Source organism: Watersipora subatra, chromosome 11, assembly GCF_963576615.1.
Source record: "Watersipora subatra chromosome 11, tzWatSuba1.1, whole genome shotgun sequence".
Lineage (NCBI taxonomy): Eukaryota > Metazoa > Bryozoa > Gymnolaemata > Cheilostomatida > Watersiporidae > Watersipora > Watersipora subatra.
In genome coordinates, this window is record NC_088718.1 from 4,801,625 (window position 1) to 4,826,017 (window position 24,393).

Genomic DNA, 24,393 nt, shown 5'->3' on the forward strand with positions numbered 1-24,393 from the left:
AGTGTCTACTGCATATACCAATTTCAAAATGAAGTTGTCTGCCCACAATCTACATATAAACTCAGTCCGGTCTTTGGTGTGTCCAGCTATAGCTATTAAATCTAGCGTTGACTGATCCGGTTTGTGCTGGATTTGATCTCAGAACCTCCTGAGGTTCATCAGGCTATTGCCTGATGAACGGAACTAATCAAGCTATGCGAGATAATGATATGAGTCGCTATCTCGGTAAAAATATGCATAACAGTCTGCGTTACGCAACGTCACTAAAGCTTGCTCTCACGGCTCATATTAATAAGTTTAGCAATAAGAATAGTAGCTTACTCAAATTAGTTATTGGCAATGTGCCAAGCTAATTGCAAGTGGCAAGCAACTACACTACCTGCCACTATTTTTAATACCCGTGCAACGCCGGGTATTCGCTTAGTCATCTATAAATATGCATTGTATTTGTCACCACCATGCTTTCTTTAATGATGGTTATAAAAACAGTATTAGACATCAATTTCGCAGTTAAAACAAATTCCATATAAACATAGTTTAAACTTAATTTCGGTTAGCAAAAATGTTAAATCTGGCAGTTGCTTTTGGATGACAAACAGACATGGACAATTCTTATGATGACATGTTAACAGGTGAAATCAATTTCTTGTTAGACATGAACAATTGCATCAGCTTCAACCTGTGAGCCATATAACTATAAATTCATCTAAATAAAAAATCAGACACTGTAATTAATATGAACAGCTCAAGATAAGAGTTGTCTGTCCCATTGAGAAAAGTGAATCATGATTATTAACCTTTGCATGGGATGAAAGCTACAAACATACAATCTTTGTATGTTTGTAGCTTTGTTTGGAGCTGTGTCCATTCACCTGAAGCTACGTTAAAAGTGCTAGAAAAAATATTGTACCGCACAAGAATTGAACCTGGATATTTGAATTCCGAACCAAGCGCGCTACCATCCGCACCACTCAACCATCTTGCTGCACCATGGAATAATTGTGCACATTCTTATTACACATGATATCTTTCACGTCGCACTGGCCTGTCAGCGGTAAGCCATAACCGATATACACCACACTGCAACAAATAACATGATACAGCACCTTTTTAATGTGCCAAGGTATGCAGTGATAAACTGTGTCAGATATGTCAACTGCAGCGAAGAGTCATTGAAGACGGCTCCGTTGAGAGTTGCCAGCTGTCCGAGACATTGCAAAGCATGATGGGATAGCTCTGCATTGTAATGAACTTTTCCATAAAGCTGAAATGTTGAAAAAAGCAAATAACAATACTATTTTGAGCAATCTAATTATAATTGAAGCAGAATTTATCAATTACTAATCATTATTGGTAATTGATAAATTATCAATTATTATTGGTAATAGATCAATTACCATTAATTTATGATAATATAATAATTATTGAGATGGGGTAAGATACAGAACAAAATTCATAAGATTTCGCTGATTGATTTATATGAGATTGATCACGTGTTTGGTGCTAACATAAAAGTGTCATAAATTATAATTACGGAGCTTTGTGTTCCCAAAATACTTCATAGCTTCAGTTTGTGATTCACAATATGTCTACTAGTTAGGGCATGGCACTGCCAGCCTCATCATAATTAACAATCACTAGCACCATTTACTCAGACAAGAATAATGATAGTAGACCCGTCTACGAGGATTTCAGGATATCACTAGAAGTTTAGTAGACAAAAATATTGCAAAGGTTCAGCAAGATTCTCGTAGAATTTTACATTTTCAGTGATGCAAAACAAAGACAATTAGCTACAGGTAGCATTATCTGATTACAGAACTGTATGTCAGGCTGCATCTCTGGCACCTCATCACAATAGAATTATATACAGTGGTGTGTGAGATAATCTGGACCTCTTTATTAGAAAACAAAAATTCTCATTTACAACGTTGCTACTCATTGTGAATTTAATCAATATCCATAAATTATATATTAAATTAATCCTCTATCTGTCCTGATTTCAAATATGTAAACCAAACAGCTGTAAATGTATATTTTTGAGAGATTATGTAGGCTAAACTCTGAACATTTCATTTTTTAATGGTTGAAAATGACAATCTGTACAGATACAGATATAAAACAGTCTAGAGAAATGTCCGTTTTCTGGACTTGTGCACTGTAACTGAGTCACTAATGACAATATTAATCTAAAGACATCTTAAACCAACCGCAACGACCCTTTTGATGGCCAACTTATCCAGTTTTTGTTGACAGCTAACTGTAGCAAATTTGGTAAATTATAACAATAATAAACAATACTCACCAAAAAATCCCTGATTATCGGTTTTTGTACTAGCAAAAGTCTGAATTTGAGGGTTAAACTAGTTAAAATGTGTTTTAATAGCATATCTGAATAGAAGAGGCTCCGAGCTTCACTTTTATATGTAATAAGTGCAACTTCAAAGCATTAGCTAGCAACTAAGACAACCTATTTACAGAAGTTAATCAAAATTCTAGGGCCGTCTGCTTATTTTTTACACCGCTGTTCATAGTTCCATGATGGAAGTCTGCATGCGCTTCAAGCAATGCTGCAATAGTACAGTTGATAACATCAACATTGGTAAAAATAACATATTAGCATGACATAGAAATTCCAGTTTACTATTATGTAACTAATCTATATATAATTATTTTATTTTTTTCACAGTCTGTGTGCATACGTGTCTGTCCAGCTAGGTCTATTAAAATCTTGGAAAAGAATCCACATCACAGGAGATTTGATCTCAGACCCTCCCATTCACCAGTCAAATCACTTACCAATTAAGCCACACGAGCTTGATGGATTCAATGGGTGATATATGTTGTTATATGAGTGCAAATACGCTACCGCTCGCCATGATGTTGTGCCATCACGTCATTGAGAGCGGTTAGTTGTTAAGTAGTTAGCTCTTATTAGTAAGCTTACTCAAATTGTCCATTGGCAATGTGCGAGGCTAATAGCAAGTGGCAGGCAACTACATCACCTCTCATTATTTATAAGCATATCACTTTCTCAATTTTTAATACATGTTTAATTACTATTCATAATTATTATACTTACAGTAAAGAATAGGTTGATAAGCTCGGGTCTGCAGATGGTCTGTCTCCAACTGGCTGGAGGCCTGAGCGGAGGCTGGTTGATTCCACCAAAAGGTACCATATGACGTCTCGTTAGTATTTACTTTTGTTAAGAAATGTTGTTAGTGTAATATGATACCACACAGACTAGTTGGAGGCTAATAAGAAGCAGATAATACATATCTTATACAATAAACAATACCAAGAATATTAAAAACACAGAGTCTGATTTATGTATTGTCGCGGTTAACAGCCCCTTAGTTGAAATGACAACACATTTACACTTACATTCTGGGTCCCAAGTACCACAGAGGCCACTTCTTCGTGTTATAACATCTTAAGGGGCCTTTCAAGCATAATTGGTAATTTTTTTTAATTTTTAAAAAATATTTATATAAATAAATATTTTTATTTATTATATACATAAACAAATTTATTTATGTACATATATAAACAAATTAATTTATGTACATAAATAAATATTTATATAAAGTTATAAATATATTTATATTATAAATAAATATAATGTGTGCACTAGATTATGCTCTTTTTGAAATGTAAGCATTTTATTGACAGAAAGCAATGGAAACTTGAAAAAACTTTTGATTTCAACCCCATATTAACAATATTGAACAGCGGCTTTCAATTTTTTCGCTCTGGTCCATTCCATAGAATATACAACTCATAATTGCAAAATGAAATGAACACTGAAATGACCATCCAAATGGAAAGACCTTAGCAAATGACAAGCCAGGCTTTTTGTACAATGTTACCATGTACGATCCAATGTTCATGAGACAATTTTGCAAAGCATCGCTTTTGTTTGCAAGTACTATTCTCTGTAAACTTCTTAAACACCCTTGATGTAGAGTAGATGTTTGCATGTGCGCCCCACTTGCTGATCTCCAGCAAACGAGAGTTTATAAATGTTTTTGAGCATTTTCGGGGACAGCCAAGCATCGCAATACAACAACTGTGATGTGTAGCGTATTCTTTCACCAGAAGTTTGTCAACTATAAAACCTTTGCTAGGAAAGAACTTGGCTAGACAGCCTAGCAAAACTAAAGGAGGTTTCGAATACTCATTACACATATAAATAAGTTACTTGGTCAGGTAATGAACAGTAAATACAAAAAACAACCAAATTACACCAAGGCCTAAATTCACCTACTAAGTAAGTTAGAAAGAAAAAAGAGAATTATATCTGGTATTAGAAAGGATATGTTTCAGGGGAAGGAACTCCCAGCTGAGTATGTCAGAGGCAATAGAGAGGAAACGCATCATAACAGGAAGCTGGTCTCGACTGAACGGTGGCTCGCACTTTACCAATTCTTCGAGCAGCTGCAGCGTGAAGACCATGGTGCGCAGCAGGTAATTGCTCTAAAGTTTACAAGAACATAACAGTAACTTCTAGCTACCTTCAGTAGCCTACTAACATCCAACCTTAAATTGTTCTCTGCAACTGGACATGTCTCCAGTTGTGGAGATTACATTGTCACTAAACTCTGACGTGTCCAGTCAAGATCACAGAGACATTGTTTGTACAACAATACTTTTAAATAAACACACAGTCTCTGTTTGCAGTAAGCTAGAAAGTCCTTATACTCGATCATGGAGGGATTACTCTTAATAACTCTCTGCAACTAGGCAACTCTCCAGTCACCGAAGTTCCCTTGCCGCTGGACTCTGATATATCTAACCAAGGTCACAGAGCCATTTTTTGTACAATGATGGCTCTTTAAAACACACCCACAGCCTCTGCTTGCAATAAGCTAAGTAGACATCATACTTGATTTTCAAGGGTTTGCTCAAACAGTATCTACTGAATGTTAAATAGCGCTCAGGCAATAAATGTACAGTGCGCCCGAGGTTACAACGTCCCTGTTATACGATTTTTTTTGCCTCACGATGTGGAACACGATGTGTTTTTGTCCTTGCCATACGACATGTTTTTGGCCATATGACATCAACAAAAATTCTCTCGAAATTTAAATTTGGCAGTCGGTGTCCTGAATACGCTGCAATAACGAAAATGCCGATATGCTATTAGCTGAAATCCCTCCCACAATGCCTGAAAGAGATACGATGCTTGCTTTCTCTCAGTTCAGCGTTATTCGTCATAAGTTATAATGAAAACAAAACCGGAAATAAATAAGTGATCAAATTTTAGTCGATGAAAGTGTTCAAGTTTAGTAAAATACATATTAACACTTTGCTTTAAGTAAGGAAGCTAGGAAGCTGTTTAGGAAACTAATTTCATTTAAGTTAAACAATAACTGTCATGTACAACTTTTATCGTACTTACAAGAGAAATAAATCAGACACGCTGATTCCAATTTTGTACTCAAAATAAAGATTGGTCCACTAACCTCCAGAGTAAGGAAAGCGTTTTAATATCGGTCTCGAAAACAACACGATCGGCACAACATGCTCCGCCCATACATATGTGACGTGATGTAACCTATCTTTTTAGGAATGGAAGTTAGGGATGTTTAATCCGATTTAGAATGATAGAGATGGGTGTCGTAAAACCTATTATCTAAATTCAGACTTTCAAAATAATTTCAGTCGTTTTGAAAGGTAAATAAGCTATTTAACATTGCATATTTAAAAATGAGCTCAAAAAAGCGCGATAACAACGCCAGCTTGTAATAAAATTGCGCTTTTTTGAACTCATTTTTCTCGACGTTCAGCCTATTAAACATCATGTAACTAGCTACGAGCAATTTTAAATAGTTTATCTACCTTTCATAAAAGACTCAGATTATTTTACAGGCTGAGTTTAGATAATAATGGGTTTTAAGACACCCATCTCTATTATTCTAAATCGGACTAAACATTCCTAACTTCCGTTCATAAAAAGCTAGGATATGTCAAATATTTATGGGCAGAGCATGTTGTGCCAATTGTGTTGTTTTCGAGACGGATATTGAAACGCTTTAAAAAAGCCTTCATGACTTTGAAGGTTAGCGCACCAATCTTTATTTCGAGTACAAAATCAGAATCAGCGTGTCTGATTTATCTAGTAAATACAATATATGTTGTACGTGACAGTTATGGTTTAAATTCGATGCTCATGTGATACGTCTGTTTCGAAGGTAAGAACTCCCTAAGGTACATACTGCACATAGTACATAGTAATGTTACATTTTATTGCAGATCATAACCACTAAATACACTTAAGTTATTGTAGGTAACTATAGTTACTAAGGTTTAACATATTATTTTGTTACTAATTTTTAATATGTACCGTACGTATATAAAAGTTTGATGATTTTTACCAGGGAGTGCTTGACTAGATAATTACTATGGGTTTCTATATCACTCTATACGACATTTTCGCCTTACGATGCCAACACTGAAATGAATTAAAATTGTATAGCGAGGGTTCACTTTAGTCGGAAGGTATAAAAAAAGAAAGGACACAATCGACGAAAAATATTGGCGATTTTTTATAGTATACATAAAGCACACCAGCCTCAAAAAAATCCATTCTCAGATACAAAAAAGAATGCTCAGTGTCTAGTTACATCATGCGTGTCTCAAAACTAAAACTAAATCGATTAAAAAGCAAACAATTTGTTTTTTTTAATAAAAACACAATGATATGATAAATCCTTATTTTCAGTAGAGAATTCAAGCCGGTTCAGTTCTGATGCACTTAGAGAGAGAAAGAGCTTGGCAGTTCTGGTATAACCATGTACAATTGTAATTTGCTATTATGAGAAACATACTGGTGCTATATAGGTATGCACATGTAGTATGGCACATGATGCATTCCTCAGGCCAAGCCTGCCTCCTGCATATTCAGCCTCAATGGCTCATCGAGGCTGAATTCATTCATTGAGCCATTGAATATTCAGCTCAATATTCAATGGCTCATCAGATTTTTGTTATTGCCAGACAGAAACCAATTTGTCTCACAGTATGACATAACCTTTAACCTTCTTATCAAGCACTGACCTCAAAATGCCTTTTACACCTGATGTGAAACTCCCAGGTGAAGCCAGTGCCAGCAGACTTTGAATAGCTGGAGAACTCACTGAGAAGAGCTGTGAGCAAGCTGCAGGCAATCAGTTGCTATAAAATAACAAATAATCTAAACTAATTCTGCTTGATACAAATTACAAAATACAGTTACAACAGTGAAATCTTTAAATACCAAACTAATCCATTTTGAGATTTTCTGCATAAGCCAAAATCGTCATATATTTTGTAGCAAATATCGCCATAAGAGTACACTACATTAGGTTTAAATCATTCCGAAGCTCTCACAAAAACTTAACAATAAAAATTGGAATTACGAAAAGCATTAAAAAAAATGAATGCAAAAATCTAAACTTTGTAAAAATCGAAATTAATAAAGTAATAACCGATAAAACAAAGTTGTCAAAATTAAAGCCGACAAAACTTGATCGCGGTTAAAACGGTCAGATTCAAGCGAAAGTGAGATTATGACTTCTATAGTTGCCGAGACCAATTTGAACAACTTATTTACAATTTACAACTTGAACACAATAGCCGATATCGAGAGAGACAGACAGCCGAGTGACTAGTGACACCATTTGGACACATATTTTTATTCCGAGTATTTTAGCCGCGATCAGATTTTAAAAATCTTGAAATCAAATCTTGAAACATCCTGGCAGTCAGATTAACTCAAACACCAAAAAAAATCGCAGATGATAGAAAAATGCCGATACTTTCTGGTGCAATCTACTAAATCTTTGTGTAAGTTTAAATAAAGATAAAATATAATATATTTAATATATTTGAATATAATAAAAAATAATAATAAAGATATAGGATATTCATACAAACTTCCCCATGATGCTAGTTGGCATGAAAGGTAGTAGTTTGTAAAACAATACAACACCCTCCTTACCACCGCTAGACTCTATAACTGAAAATTAAAATGGTGGAACCGTGAGAATTCCAACTTTTACATACGGTAGAGTCTAAATATTCTAAAGCCTAAGACACCTGAGAGACTTAAATGCTTACAGCAACGCCCATACTCAGTTCAACTTCAGACAACTCAACTCCTTTATTTAGTGTAAGTTTCAGTAAATAAATTTAATTCGAACAAAATCTAAAAAAATATTATAAAGCAGTAACACATTGGAGTTATAAATTCAACCAATCAGACGACAGACCAATAGGAGTAGTGCAAGCGTGAGCTACATAGCCTCTGTTCTTTTCCAGTCCTTCAACAAAACATTGTTAATCACAACTACACCAACCACTCATAAACTGCACCCGAGTGCACCGATACAATATTAAACCTACTGCTGATGGACTATGTAGTAAAGCAATATCATACCTACCAAAATAATACAATATTGCCCCTACCGATAGCAAACTTAATCTCATACCAACCAATGAAACATACTGTTAGAGAGTCTCCTGAAACACTATGAGGTCAGTCTCTAATATGATGTATTATTCCAGGCTAGTGACTATGCAATAGTAAACCTACATTAACAGGTTTGGTAACAATGCAATATCACACCTACCATGGATAGGTCTCCAGTACTGATGAGTTGCATGACTTCATCAAACAGTTTGTCCTTGGCAATAGCATCGGATTCCATCATGCCCCTTTTGACAATAACTGCAAGTGTCTGAAAGATCTCCTCTCTAACATATGCCTGTAGGCTAAAATTCATCAAGAAAAATGAGTTGCATGACTTCATCAAACAGTTTGTCTTTGGCAATAGCATCGGATTCCATCATGCCCCTTTTGACAATAACTGCAAGTGTCTGAAAGATCTCCTCTCTAACATATGCCTGTAGGCTAAAATTCTTCAAGAAAGATGACATGTATCAGGGTGAGGCTAGGTTTAACCTACCAAGAGATAGCATATCTGACAGCCTTCCATTACTGTAATCTTAGAAACACAGATAGCAGATTTTCTGTGATTTTTCAGGACATATCACCTATTTAGTCGACTTTAAACTTCTAGCAGATGTTGTTCACTAGCCCAAATACTCAATGAGCTTATAGCTCCGGGAAAGTCTGTTTCGATATTGAAAAAGCTGCAATTGAAATGCTAGCAAAAATGGATAATAATCTATATATATTTCTCAAAGTTGGTCGTATGTGTGTGGGTATGTGTGCGTATTCAGCTATAGCTATTAAAATCTTGGAATTAAAACTGTTTTCTGATGGATTTGAACTCACAACGAATTTATCCGCAAGTTTTTTATCCTCATGAGTATTTTAATACATATTAAAACTTACTCACTTCGGTCAGACGAAGACAGTACGATATCTCATTTTTACATTTGTGCCAGTATCGAGAGGTACCGGTATCGTTGTATTCAGTTTTAATAGATAGCTTCTGGTGGAACAGTAACCTTTTTTATACACACACACACTTCTATTACTATTATTAATTCAACATATTCAGGAATTTATTTTCTCAGTTTGTATTAATTGTATCATTTCCGAATCATGCTTTATTGTAATCGTAGCAAAACCGATTTAATTTAGCTATTACTTGCTAATTATTTCACATTTACATCTAAACCCTTTTTTAGTTGTTTTATTTTTTAAAAATTTATCTGACTTGCACAAAACCTTTTCCTCATATGAAATTTCAAAGTTGCAGTTGTTTGACTAAGTTTGAACACCTTAACAGTTGTTTTTATTTACTCTTAACTTATTTCAACTACACAAAACACTTTCCTCATGATATGCAGTTTGAAAGTTATAATGGCAAATGTTGTTATATGTTAAATACAAATCAATTTTCTGTGCATAGACTTCTTGATTACCCGGGCAATGCCGGGTAGCACAGGTAGTCTATATTTCTCAAAGTTAGTCAGTCCGTGTGTTTGTTCAGCTATAGCTATTATCTAACAGCTTAGAATAAAAAACCCATGTCGCAGAAGATTTGATCTTGGACCCTCCGGTTCACCAGTCCAATGCCTTACCAATTCAGCCACACGAGTTTAATGGATTCTTTGGGCTATATATGTCACTATATGGGAGCAAATACACTACCGCTCTCCGGCACGACAAAGTGATGGCGTAACGTCATTAGAAGCGGTAGCTCTTATTAGTAAGCTCAGTCAAATTATCCATTGGCATTGTGTCAGGCTAATAGCAAGTGACAGGAAACTCTCATTGCCTTTCATTGTTTATAAGCTGACTTTTAACATCCGGGCAACGAAGGGTAGCACAGCTAGTATTATCATATTTGTGGTTGAGGAAATGAAAGTTGAGCGTTTGAGTTGTCCACCCCTACACTGAGTGAGTCCCATTTGACTTCTAGTATACTACCTATAGTAACTAAATATAGACTTTATTTAATAAAGAATACCTTACTAAACAACTTGACCAACTTGACCTTATTGGCATGAACAGTTTACTGCTCATTTCTAGTGCTGAAGTTCATCGATCTCATACCAACGCATGGGCAATCTAAAAAACTATTTGTCACTGAAATATATTGCACTTTTTGTAGGCCATACAAATACCTGGATATAGTTTGCATTACCAATTCTACAGTTGACGTAAGACGTGATAGTTGAAGAGAAAAAGACAATCTGAAAAGATAGAAGACAAGAACAACACATGAGAGAACTATGTGAGAGTTGAAAGAGAAAAACAGAGAAAAGGGGAGAGAAAATGATAAAAAAGAGCGAGAATGAAAGATTAGCGTGGTGAAAGTAGGCGGTAGAGAATGTGGAAGCGAAAAGGAGATGAAGGATAGAAGATGCAGACAAAAGAGCCAAGAAAGAATCAGAGCAGATGAAAGAGTTGATAAAATAAAGAGGGTGACTAGAGAAAGAGTACATGTATAACGGACATACCCGAGATGGGAAGTGACATACTGTAGCAGGAATATCCTCAGCTGCTCCACATCATGAGGTTGCAGAGTTGCCCACTCTCTCACAATAGAGCATTTGATGGTGGCCGCAGCTTGAAACTTGGTATAGTCATCCTTGCTGTGCTCTATTGTTACAGAGGATGACGCTCATAAAAGTCTCGGACGTTTTTCATCATTTACGATGTCAGAGAGCCAAAAATGATTTAGTTTCATTTAAACTTGGTGATTACAAAATAATTCACTTGAATGTGAATTATTTTACTACCAAATGAGTTTCAGAAGCTTGACAGTTGCATAATAAAAAAATTGATTTGATCAAACAAAACATACAATTTCATTGTATAATTTATGAATAAATTGGTCAAAAATTCACTTTTGTTATTAAATAATATATCAAAATTATTATTTTATTATTGGTATTACACTTTAATAAACATTCATTCAAAGGTGAGCAGTTTTGTTTTGCAGCAAGTTCTGTAACCTTCAAATGAGAATATAACTTTTTCATTTTTAAACATTTTTATTTATTGTTTTTGGCTCATATGGTACCATAACTTTTCTGAAAATGCTAAAAATAGACGACTCACTTTGACATAAACTATGATCTCTTTTCATAAAACCTCTAAGAATTTGATAAACAAAATGTGAGTCAAGCTCTCCAAGGACTTGTGTTAATGTTATTAATATCAAAAGCATCCAGAAGTGATCTAAACAATTACCACCATACGAGTTATTCACCATCTCCAGACACAGTCAAATCTTTCGCTAAATGTGCAGAAACAATTAATGATAAATTTTATAAACTACTCGCTTCGGGTAACTCATATCTGTAGGTTTTTCACCGAACAAACGAGAAAACAAAAAGAATTTTTTTGTATTTCACAGAACAGAACACGAGAGGATGTTATAGCGATTCCTGTGAAAATAGAGTCCGATTTGGCAGCATTTTATAATTTGGGTTTTGGAGCACCGATTGTATATCACAACTGCAGACAACTCAACATACTCATGTTGTATTACTAATACAACATGAGTGTGTTGAGTTGTCTGCAGTTGTGATATTAGTGATTATGCTAATACGGTATTAGCATAATTTATATTGTCTATCAGGTCTCTAAATAGAGCTAATCTTTCAGCAAACTGTGAAGTTTGAATGAGTAGCCTGTTTAGAGAACAAATCGTACCAGATAAAGCTTAATGTAAAACTATGACAACCACAAACAGGTTTAAAGCATTATTATGGAGAGCAAGCCTATAAGCCTTAACTGAGCCAATAAATATTAAGACATTTAACTAAATAACTGCAAAACTATCTAGAGTATGGTGTTGATGAAATAAAGCTGAAAAAACTAAAAACATGCCATTTCAACAGCCAGTAAGTTAAGCCTACGCAGATAGGTACTCAACTAGTGAGCTTAAAGAACTCGACTTACAGAAATTAAGTATTATAATTCACGTTGGAAATTAGGGAGCTATTTATTCCACTCAGGTGGTTAAATTTTAATTTGCAGTACATTTGATGACATCATCGAATCGTGGTAACATTGTAAGCAGTTGACCAATCACAAACAGATATTTAATCACCTAAAATAAACCGGCAAGTATCATACGGGAAAGGAAACTTCCTGAACTCGATGAAAATTCGTTCTGCATCTTGTCGCTGTTCGGGAGTGACAAGGTTGGGTGGTGCCTAAAATACAAAACATACCAATAGGGGTTCAACTAAATGGTTGGTATATACTGCACTCTCCGTAATCTAGGTTAAAAAATCCCACTGTGTTAATTTGTGTCCCTTCGTCAGCGTAACCATGATGCATTTCTAAATTTTTTGTTGATTTTGTCCAAACTTCACACGCATTTTATCCGTGCCTTCCACCCAAGTGGCCAATAATATTCAGTATCAAAACTCCATCTAGTTCCTGTGAACCACCCACTTAAACACCCACCTGCTGGCTACCTGATTGAATATGAAAGTAATCCCGGGCATTGCCAGGCTTTATGCTAGTGCATTTATATATAAGTGACTGTCATAATTCATTTCTCATAAAATGTTGTTGAACTGAACTGTGATAGAGGACAGAGCTTTTTTTACCATTTGCTAATTTAGAACAGAATATGAAGAATAGGGTGATTTTTCATCAGATAGACTTTTTTATCAATTGACTAACTTCGTTGTGTCTGGGTAATAAAATTTTGTGATTTTTCAAGATCAGTGTTATTTTTATTTATTTACCGTATATCATATATTAAATCTACAGAGAATTACAAGGCATTTGAATATACCAACATAATCTGGCAATGGACACACAAAGCTCTGATTGTGAAGGATCATAATGAGATGCATACATTGTGAATTTACCATTTAGTTATTGCTGTATTAGTAACATACGATACATGATACACTGAGTAACACATAAAATATCAATCTTCATACGAGGCCAGAGGCTGAAATGTACATATTGAGCTGATGCTATCAAGAATGATCAAACGCTAACCTATAATGATTACATCACAATTTGCTAGACTACCTGAGTAAATGCAAATGCTCTAAACTAGGTCGGTACTTTTATGACATTAGATTTTGAAGTGGTCCACTAAAATAATATGACTGAATGCTATTATACAACTAAACCTTATTGCGTTTCATAAAGAGACTGTGATCTAATGGAAAAGCAAGGAGTGAAAAGGACATCTTGTATTTTGTTATTAATGAATTCTACAATATTGTAATAAAATAAAGAAGTGGAGAGGATATGTAGCATTGCAGTCTTATGATTGAAACCTTGAATGATACATGGTGTACTTTCTACATTCTTACAGCCATACACGGGTTAGAATTCAACTTTAAAAAGTCATGAACACACCATATGTGTGAAAACTGACCGTATTAAACATGTATCTAAGACAGAGTTTAATTACACCACCTTTCAGCCAGCTAAGGACAAACAAAAACAAGATTTAGTTTTAATTTCAGTTTAAGCCTAGCAAGAAAAATATTACCAACCTTGAAAATTTTGCAATAAAATTCACTTGCCATGCCTGCTTTAAAAACACTGAAAAGTTGTAACGATGATGATAACACGATATCACTAATGACTCTCAGTTATTGTGATGCTCTTTGCATTACTGCTGCCTGCACATGTCCATAATAAAAAATATGAAACAAGATTTGAGAGGGCCTCAACCAATATGATTTGAAGTCGAGAGAATCTCCTAAAGGTTTAACAGTTCACTGATAGCTCTGTATTGATTGTTTTTTTGTTGCCAATGAGATACTATTACTACTGTTTCCTAATTGATTGATGATTAAACTTTGTTGCCAAGTAGTCTGCTTCACTCATTTACTCTAATTTTGTTTATTCATTAAATGATTGATTTTCTAGCATAATAGGATGTAGTGGTTATTCCATACTTCAGATACAAATGGAAGTTCCTTTGTATACGGTTTAGTCTATAAACCATCCTTGATGAGTTTCAAGGAAGGTTGTTATACATTATCGACTGGCTCGAAGATGTCAAACTGGTAGCTAATTATATTCTTCCATACAGAAAATAAGAAACAAGACATAATAAAGGCTTAGATCAGGGGGTCTTAAGCAGTGGGAAATTTCCAACCAGTGGAAAATTTGAGGATTTGAGATGGGAAATTCTCAAGCTTCAGATTGAGATTATTGATTACACGCATTTCAAGGATATAGCTGTTGTACTGTATTTTCACCACATACATGGTGCATATACATGCCTTTATTGTGGGTACAACTGTATTAATACGGAAACCAAGCCTCGTGATGTATCAAGCAGCTTATTGGATAATTAGTCTGCATTGCATCAGTTTTGCATCATTACCATACTACTGAGGCATCAAAAAAGCATACAACAAATCAGTGGACTGCTAGCTTTCCAAGGAGCTGTATGTATACTAACACTAGTCTTGACAATATTTACTTCCATTGAATACATATGCAGTGTAAGTCTAAGAATATTTACCTAAAATGTATAATCATACTTTTTAAGAAAACAAATATGTTTACCCATTAGATTACAATATAACCAAACTAAAAGAGTCATCACAGCCATAAAAGTGATATCACAAACCACCACGATGCTGCCTTTATGACAAGCACTTGTTTTTTACCAAATGCATGCTTATTTTTAACAACTATGAATCACATATTGCCTTTTATAAAAAAAGTCAGCACAGATACTGTGAACTAGTCAGTATTTTTATTCTAAGGAGCAACAACCATCAATATGCTTGCTCATGGCTTTATGCCTTTATTGTCACAATTAGCTTGAAATTGTAACCACATTTATACTATAATACTTTCTGAACAAGAACACTTTACTATATACTACAACCATTCTACTGTATGACCAGGAAAATGAGCCAACAAGGTACATATATATATTACTATGTTTTACTTCAATGTATGTTTTTACTGTGATTATTTATCAAATTATCATGTTTTATTCAAGCATACTACAAGCTCTTGACATTACATTACATGGCATTACACAGCTTCATGATATCACTGAATAGCTTTGCCATACTTTTGCTTGTCCTTTGATCTATTATAATCAATACACATTATTTTAATTATTATATCATTCTATATTATATCATTTCATATTTTAGTTTTCACGGTGTAATTCGGTGTAAATTCCACAAGAATAAAGCATCAGTTGTAACTCTAATTCAGAAAACCTGATCATACGGTACACGCAGTGCATTTTGGTAACATGATCTAGACATGTGTAGCTATGTAATTTTGATAGACAAAGCACATTAAAAATTATCTACATATTTACAGGGGATCATGTCAAAGTCCTTAAACCGATAATATTATGAAAGTTATCTGGATTTTGGTTTTGCACACCTTACTAAACAAGGTCTCCAGCTCCCACAATGTGTTCTATGTATGAAGACCTTGGGAATGGTTCTATGAAACCAAATCAGATTAAGAACCATTTAAACAGCAGGCACCCATAATATGCCAAGAAAGAAAGAGCTTTCTTTGAAGCTAAGGAAAGACAACTTAAATGAGCAAGACTGGACACTACTGGTGCCATTCATCAGCACACACATACTGCATTGGAAGCATCATTATATGCTTCATACCGCATAGCAAAAGAAAAGAAACCACACACAATTGGTGAAACACTCATTAAACCCTGCATGTTAGAATGTGCTAAGCTGGTGCTTGGTGAACCTGCCTCTCAGAAATTAGCTGGTATTAGTAGAGCAGGAACATAAACTTATCTTTCAGCCTTTTCCTTCGGAGGGTGGGCTACTCAAACTAAGATGTTTTATAGTCAGAAATTTATGCTGAATTCAATTATAATGTTTCTACACCTATGTGTTTGCACATTTCTGAGCTAGAGAGCATTTTCGAAATGGGAGGGGGCAACTCCAAGTTTGGTTGAAAAACGTTACATATCAGACAAAGAAAACTATTTTATAATCTCAAAAATTAATAATGCTTTTATTTGAGATTAAGTGAGTCAATTATCAGCATTCCTTAACCCATGCCAAGGATGCAGCAAGGCCGCTTGTTTCACTGTCTTGATTAGTCTGTGAATGAAACCCCAGTCAGAGTGACTAAACTTCAATATGAGACAGCTAAACAGTATTCAAACAGATGGTTGATATTGGAAGAAGAGAGCATTCAATGTGAAATTGCTCAAAAATTGCTAATCATTGAGAACTTCGATGAGAGTTCAGACTTCTTGTCATTATGCCTGTTATAAAAAGTATTGTAACAAACTCGTTATGGAAAGAGCTGAGAAAAGACATGAGAAGGGACAGAAAGAATGTGATACAGCAGAAGAGGTGAGATCAGGTATTTATAGCTTTACAAATTCATGATGATTACTCCATGATGATGGTACTTTGGTGGGAGAAAAAGAAAACATTTTCATTTTTGTCTGCACATTTTGTGAGCAGCAAAACTAACTCTGCAGTTTACATGACTTGTTATAGTCTACAATTTGGACATAAATTTATAGATAAATTACATGTATGATCCTTCCTTGGTTTTTTGCATATGACCACACAAACTACGCTAGATATTGCATGCTGTACTATGCAGAGATGACTAATCTGAAAGTATGGCGTAGCAAGGTGTATGAGGCTCTTATGAAAAAGGAGTATTTTACTTAACAATCACGACATCACTGTCCATTCAGCTCTATTGCTTGTGATCAATCTATTGAGCAAACAGTTAAAAGAGACTCAAAGTCTCACGGTAGAATCATAGGGTTTAACAGGAATCATCGGCCTCTCAATGCTGGACTCTATCTCACCCAGAACGAACAGCTGTACATACAGACATGAAGAAGATGCTAGTACCTGGTGATTCGGATGCAGCAAGTTATGAGATGCGTGAAAAGGCATGGAAGGCTGATGAGGAAATGAGGGAAGTCATGAAAGACTCATAACAGCAAGAATAAATCCATTTGCGTTTCAAACCACCAAGCTAGTACATATTACCAGTGGTGCAAAAGTCTCCATTGAAGTGAAGCAGGATCTTGAAATGGCAAATGTGACGGGAGAGAAACAGCTTTCAGAATTTGTCCAGAGGAGGTTAAGCACCCAAGAGATTGATTTCAATGCATCCATCAAGTCAAACAAGCTCAAAACCTTTCCCACATTACCATCAGCTAAGAAAAAACCAAAAGAAAAAGTCCTAGCATGCTCGCACAGACTGTTTGAGAATTTGTTAGGGATCAGCCAACAGCGTAACTTGGATTTGAGAAAGGTGTTATCATTCTCTCTTGGCAACATCAGCTGGTCCCTGACTAACTCTGTTGGCTCTATATTGAAGACTGCCAAGTCGGCTCTGATGGCTGCTGTTGAGGAAGATGCTGATGATCAACCATCAATTTATGTTAACCAGGAACAGCTACCAGTCTTTGACGCTGTTGTGGTTGATGCTATGGCCGAAATTCAGACCCTGAAAACTCCTCCAACTTTTGGCATGGTTGCAAGTCAGCTTTTGCAACGGATAGTTAGTATTGCAAACGTATATCACACATGTCGTGTGGATTTTGTTTGTGACACATACCCTGATATCAGCATTAAAGGAGGTGAGAGAAGTCATAGAAGTGTGGAAGGAAGGCAGAACGAACTTCTGAATTTTCAGCAGATGGCTCAAACAAAACTGCTTTAGTGAAATTTTTAAAGGATACATGGAGGAAGTCAACTGTGAAGCAGAAACTAGATCTTGTAACAGCTTTTTCTCAAGAATGCCACATGATTAGCTATGACCTTGATGGATCAATCGCTGTAAACCAAATAGATAGTTTGACACCAGACCACGAGGAAGCAGATACGCGCATGTTATCACATATCGCAAAGATAATGGAAGACAAACCCAGCTCAAAAGTTCTAGTCAAGTGCCAGGACACAGATGTTTTCCTAAGCTGTCTATCTCTAGAGAATGAGCTGCCATCACAAAAACTCATTTACTGCTGTGGTAAGAAGCAGTTGAGATATGTAAACAGGCTGTCTGTCTACTGTCCTCACATCCGAACGATGCAAAGCACTGCTCGGGCTCCATGCTCTAAGTGGATATGACAGTGTAAGCGCATTCTATTCCAATGGGAAGATAACTTTCTTCAAGCTGCTAAAGAACAACCTTAAATTCTGTAACACACTGAAATCATTGGGAACAGGTTTTAAAGTTGATGGTGCAATAAGATAATCTATTGAGACATTCATACGCAGATTATATGGTGAAGAGACAAATTCCATCAATGAAGCAAGGTATAAGATCTTTTGCTCACCGTCTCGTACATCACAACCAAACCTACCGCCCACACTAGATGAGTTAAATCTCCATATATCTAAGGCTGCCTATCAGGCCGCGATATGGAGAAGAGCCAAGCAAATCATCATCAATGTCCCATCCCCCAGCAACATGGATGGTTTATGGAAGATGGAGAGCTTAAAGCTAGATGAATAACACAACAACCAGCACCTCCTGATGTGCTCGTGGACATGTTTTGTCGATGCAAAACTGGGTGCCAGTCTCGTCGCTGTCAGTGCAACAATACAGATCTTAAGTGTATGGACATGTGCAGAAGCAGCTGCTGTAGCAATAGAAATAAAGAGGATGAAGATGAAAGTAGTGATGCAGAAGACTCAGATGACTGTGAATTAGAAGGTTAGTATTTGAGTGGTATTGTAACCAAAGGTGCGCTTCATGTTTGATTAGAATACATATGTGTCACATCGTATAAAAGACTGACTGATTGCGATTTCACTTGCATAATAAAGTAAACGGTTCAACATAATAAGCATTAATGATGAATATATGTATACTAAAATGTTATATATACATGGTCTGAGTCTTTAAAAATACTTTCAATTTTGTTTTGCAGATCTGTAATGATATATGAGTTGCGGAATAACAAGGACAAACTGTAAAGCTGCCACAATATCAACCAAACTGAGAACACATAATATTATATAATACAATTCTAATATCATAATATTTGAAGAATAAATATTTTAATGTTATTAGAATTGATTCCAACTTAGGTTATTGCTAATTATTTAGTATTTATATGCCATTTTCATTATTACATTGTTGGTAGAAGCACATGAAACATTACAGATATTTATTTTATTTAAATAATATATTAATTAAATTGCTCAAAAATGAACAATCTGAGAGGTGTAGAAACCAGATATTTGAAATCAGCTCAAAATTCTGATCTAGATGCTACTCTTATCACATAGCCCACCTCCAAAAGGAATAAATCACTTTTTTTGACAGCTTTTTGATGCCCTCCTGCTCTACTATATAGCGCTTTTAAATGACACCGTTAGATCAAGAATCAATGAGCTCTCACTGAATAGACAGTCCAAATTATTGGAAAAGGTAAAAGTTTCTCCCAAGTTCACCATCCAACTCGATGAAACTATACTGACATTACCAATCTTTCTCAATTAATGGTATGAGTTCGGTATGTCTGTCAAAATACAGTTGAAGAGGACTTCCTTTTCTGCAAACCATTATTAGACACAACAACAGCAGCTGATATCATGCAGATGATATCTGAATTCTTTAAACAGGAAGAGCGAGATTGGGGCAAGCTTGTTGGAGTTTGTGCAGATGGCGCTCCTCCAATATTGGGTTGCCGCTCTAGATTTGTTGAATTGGTAAAAAAGAAGAACCCATTGATAGGAGGAACACACTGCTTCACCCACAGAGAGGCTCTCGCTGCTAGAACTCTTCCCCAGTCTATGAACGATCATCTTTCAACAGTAATTAAAGCCATCAACTACATAAAGATGTCTGCATTGAATACAGGACTCTTTAGCAAGCTATGTAAAGATGTGAATGCATCTCACTTCTCTGTGCTATTCCACACAGAAGTTAGATGGCTTTCCAAGGGCAACATGTTGGCGAGGTTTTTTGAGCTGAGATAAGAAATTCTGGAATTTTTGAACACTCAGAAAAAGAACAACCTGTCCTCTTCGATGACTGCAGTTGGGTTTGAACCAACTCTTGCCTACTTGGTAGACATCTTTGCCTCGCTCAATGAGTTGAATCAAAGGTTGCAAGGAAGAGATAAGAATGTGCTGACAGCAGCAGAAAACATCAGTGCATTCAAAGACAAACTTAAGCTGTGGCATAACCGTGTGGGCAAGGGAAACTTTATTTCTTTTTCATGCCTAAATGAAATGCTGGAAAGCAAAGAAGAAAGTGCTCCTGATTGGCTATCTGAGAGTATCTCTGGCCATTTGGTTGCTTTGGGAGATGAATTCGGTAAATACTTTTCCAAATTAGATGCCAACAAAGAAATTCTTTGGGATTTAGCTAGAGACCCATACAAGTGGTGTGTTGAGGAAGTTCCTGAGGAGCTCTAAGAAGAATCTTTGGATTTGTACAATGATTCTACTATGAAAGATGAATTTGGAGTTAAACCAGTGGAAGAACTCTGGGTTGCAGCCAGATCTATGTATCCAAACACCAGCTACGAAGCGTTAAGAATGCTTGTACAGTTCTCATTCACATATTTATGTGATGCTGCCTTCTCAACTTTGGTCAGCATGAAGACAAAGGCATGGAATAAGCTTGACGTAGCTGCTGACTTAAGATGTGCTCTCTCTCGCACTACACCAAACATACCAGGGCTAGTAAAAAATAAACAGCAGCAGAGGGCCCGCTAAGCGATCATGACTGCTAACTTTGTATTGCGCTGTTTTTATTATATAATACAATTACTCTATTGTTGTGTTTACCTTGAACTTTATTTTTCCATAAATAAAAAGTATATCATGACAAACTATCCATAAAATATGATTTCTATCACAGTTCAATTAATAATTGATTCATTTTGACTGTGTGGCAAAATGCTATTTGAAAGCCTCATCCCTGCAATCTGAAAGTGGCAACAATACCACAATTTTCGGCTGCTAGAGAGGGAGAAATCTCGAAGTGTGGTTTGTCAAAGTGGGAAATACACTGAAAAAGGTTAAGAACCACTGGTTTAGATGAAGCTTTTCGCCATTGGGCAAAAAACGATTTGAAATGTTTTGATACATGTAACAGGAAGGCCATATTAAAAAAAAATTGGTTTGCAAGCTTAATGGAGCCGAAGCTTGAGCTATGCATCTATGTGGTTGACCAACGATAAATCTACCTGTTATTCTGATAGAAATAGAGCTTTTAGCCTTTATATATGGAATAATAAACAGTCGTTTGAAATGTTTGAAAAACAGGGTTCAAAACTTTAAAAAATCGCCATTGTCTGAAGTACATTTTTAGAAAACCCTTCTCCGAAAACCCAAATGCCTTCAATTGATCATGCTAGCACCAAAACAGTGTGATTTCAGGAAAATCCTAACAGACATTCCAAAAGTTAACCATTAACCTACCGTCAGAAATAGTACAGTCTATTACAGAACATACCAGTCATTACTAACACCTAACATACAGAAAAAAGGTAAACTCAGAGGTAGCCTACAAGAAGTTTCTAGACTGATAACCAAGACATGGTAAAATCAAATAGCTGACAAACTTAATTATGAAGATTAATATTGCATGCGCCAAAATAAGCTAGCAGTTTCAAATGGCATTATATATCAAATGCAAACGCCTAAAAAGTTTCATGCAAGTTGTCAGAGAATAATGGCAAGTCTGAATAGCAGTATTTAGTCAAAAAGTGGTTACAGACATGCATATGCACGCAAGCGCTGACAACTGCGTATGCATGGACACACACATTCGCTAGTGCACTCAACTACACAAACATATAAAGCAAACAGCACATAACTCATTTTTGAAAAGTAGCCCTTCAACAAATAGAGCCTACAAAAAACATAGTCTTGCAAAATTTGATGTAGAAATTGACTGTTAGTCACACCTAACTAAAGACTGACTTACTGAGGAAATTTTTTGCTTTAATTCCGAGTGTGAACATTTGCTGAGCACAGAAAAGCTATTGTATTTGATATAAATAACAGACAATTGCATGGTACGACATACCATAACAAATACATCTAAACAATAACCTACAGTTTACAGGACACCATCAATGTATCAGAAAAGTCCTGAGCTTTAGAAGAGCAGATATTATTAACGATCTATTGCTAGCTTCAGTACCCAAAAATGGCAAAAAAAGAGAAATATTTAAAAATGATATAGTGATAAGACACTATGATAAGACACTGAAGCAGAATATAGCAATAAGACAAAATTTCTAAGCTAGTAAATTGGCAAGTAGCGCAAAGGGACCAACTTGAGACATAAAGTTTGATGTTGTACAAATATAGATGTCAAAGGTGCACAGTATAGGGTACGCTTTCAAAGCCTCATAATTGTTAAAGATTCCACTGACATGTTAGCTCCAACAAAAAAATTTTGCAATAAAAATACCAAAATATTTAAAGAAAACATTTGTTCTTTCTTTGCCAGCAAAATATCGAATATATGTTGATATTGTTGTGGAAGTCAGCGCTGACTAGCCACTAGCAAGTGGGTTCTGCGTACAAGTTGTCTTATACCGAATGAGTAATAGCTCTCATGCACAACTGTAATTGTTGCAAACAAAGGGTCTGGTGAATAATGGCTTTTATTCACACAAACTCTATAAACATGAAAAGGTGTAACAATTAGAACAGTTCACTACAATCAAGCGTAATGCTGAAATGAGTTAAAGAATAAATACTCAAAACAGTTACACTTGTAAATGTAAGAATGTTAAGCAATATATATGTTACCAAAGATATACAAAGCTGCACAAAGGTAAGTTAATGTTACCGCACTGTCCTTAATGCAGATTATGAACGTAACTCTCAGTCTTTATTTCAGTCGTTTGTACTCTGTATCGCTAGCTCTGTGCTCTTTGTTTTCCCGTCTTAACACTGAAGCACCATTGCTTATATAGCAATGGTGCTTTATACGCAATCATCTTTTGCGTGATTTAAAACATGCAGTTACCACTAGTGTTTCAATTGATGAACTATGGGACATGTTCGAAAAGAGCTTTATCCAAGCTATTAACTTATCGGTTCCAACTAAAGAGATAAGGAATGAAAAACATTTGTGGTTGAATTATAGTATAAGGAGAAAATCTCGTAATCAGAAACGACTTTGGAAGAGGTTTAAACAATCGGGTGATAATTTTTTGTTGCAGAAATACAGAAATGAACAAAGGAAGTATAGAAAGAGTATACAAGTAGCCAAAAATGACTATCTAAAAACTAAAGTTTTTGCACCATTGGAACAGGGTAATTCTAAACCCTTTTTTAGACATATTAAATCTTTGAAAACCAATACATCTAGCATTGAGTCTCTTGCCCAACCAAATGGCGAGTTGACAGAGAACTTGCCACAGATTACAAACCTGCTTAATGATTTTTTTCAGCAACAATTTTGTCAGTCTGAACAACTGTTGCATGTCGAACAGTGTGAAAACTGGGCCGCCGATATTACAGCCTTGGGCGTTTTAAAATTGATTAACGATCTTAAAATCAAAAAAGCCCCCGGTCCAGATGGTATTAATGGTAATATGTTGAAATTACAGCCCGAAAAAACTGCAGACTGCCTAACTATTGTTTTTAACGAGTCATTAAGGCTTGGTAGAGTTCCCACAAGATGGAAAGAGGCTAATGTGGTACCCCTTCATAAAAAGGGTGACAGAACAGTTCCAGGGAATTACAGGCCCATATCACTGACAAGCATTCCATGCAAGATTATGGAACACATCATTTTGCATAAACTGAATAGCGAACTAGATCAAATAATTAGCACCTCTCAACATGGTTTCCGCGCTGGGCTCTCCTGTGAGACTCAACTGACATCTACCATTCACTCAATTGCAAAAGCTTTGGATAGAAAAGTACCAACTCATGCTTTAATTTTAGATTTTAAAAAAGCCTTTGACAAGGTCCCTCACATGTTTTTAATTAATAAACTGAAACGCTACAATCTTAGTCCTTTTT

At 35.6% G+C, this 24,393-nt stretch overlaps 1 protein-coding gene across 1 annotated transcript in view; it reads right to left on the reverse strand.

The window, feature by feature from the left end:
- LOC137407749 (exportin-4-like) overlaps positions 1-24,393 on the reverse strand; it is a 56,298-nt gene that overhangs the window by 30,420 nt on the left and 1,485 nt on the right. The window contains exons 2-8 of the mRNA XM_068094131.1: positions 12,522-12,627; positions 10,921-11,062; positions 8,616-8,757; positions 7,063-7,179; positions 4,327-4,479; positions 3,083-3,196; positions 1,107-1,264 (exon numbers count right to left, since the gene is read on the reverse strand). Of these exons, the coding sequence (XP_067950232.1) occupies positions 1,107-1,264; positions 3,083-3,196; positions 4,327-4,479; positions 7,063-7,179; positions 8,616-8,757; positions 10,921-11,062; positions 12,522-12,627 (932 nt within the window). The remainder of the gene's footprint in view (positions 1-1,106; positions 1,265-3,082; positions 3,197-4,326; positions 4,480-7,062; positions 7,180-8,615; positions 8,758-10,920; positions 11,063-12,521; positions 12,628-24,393) is intronic.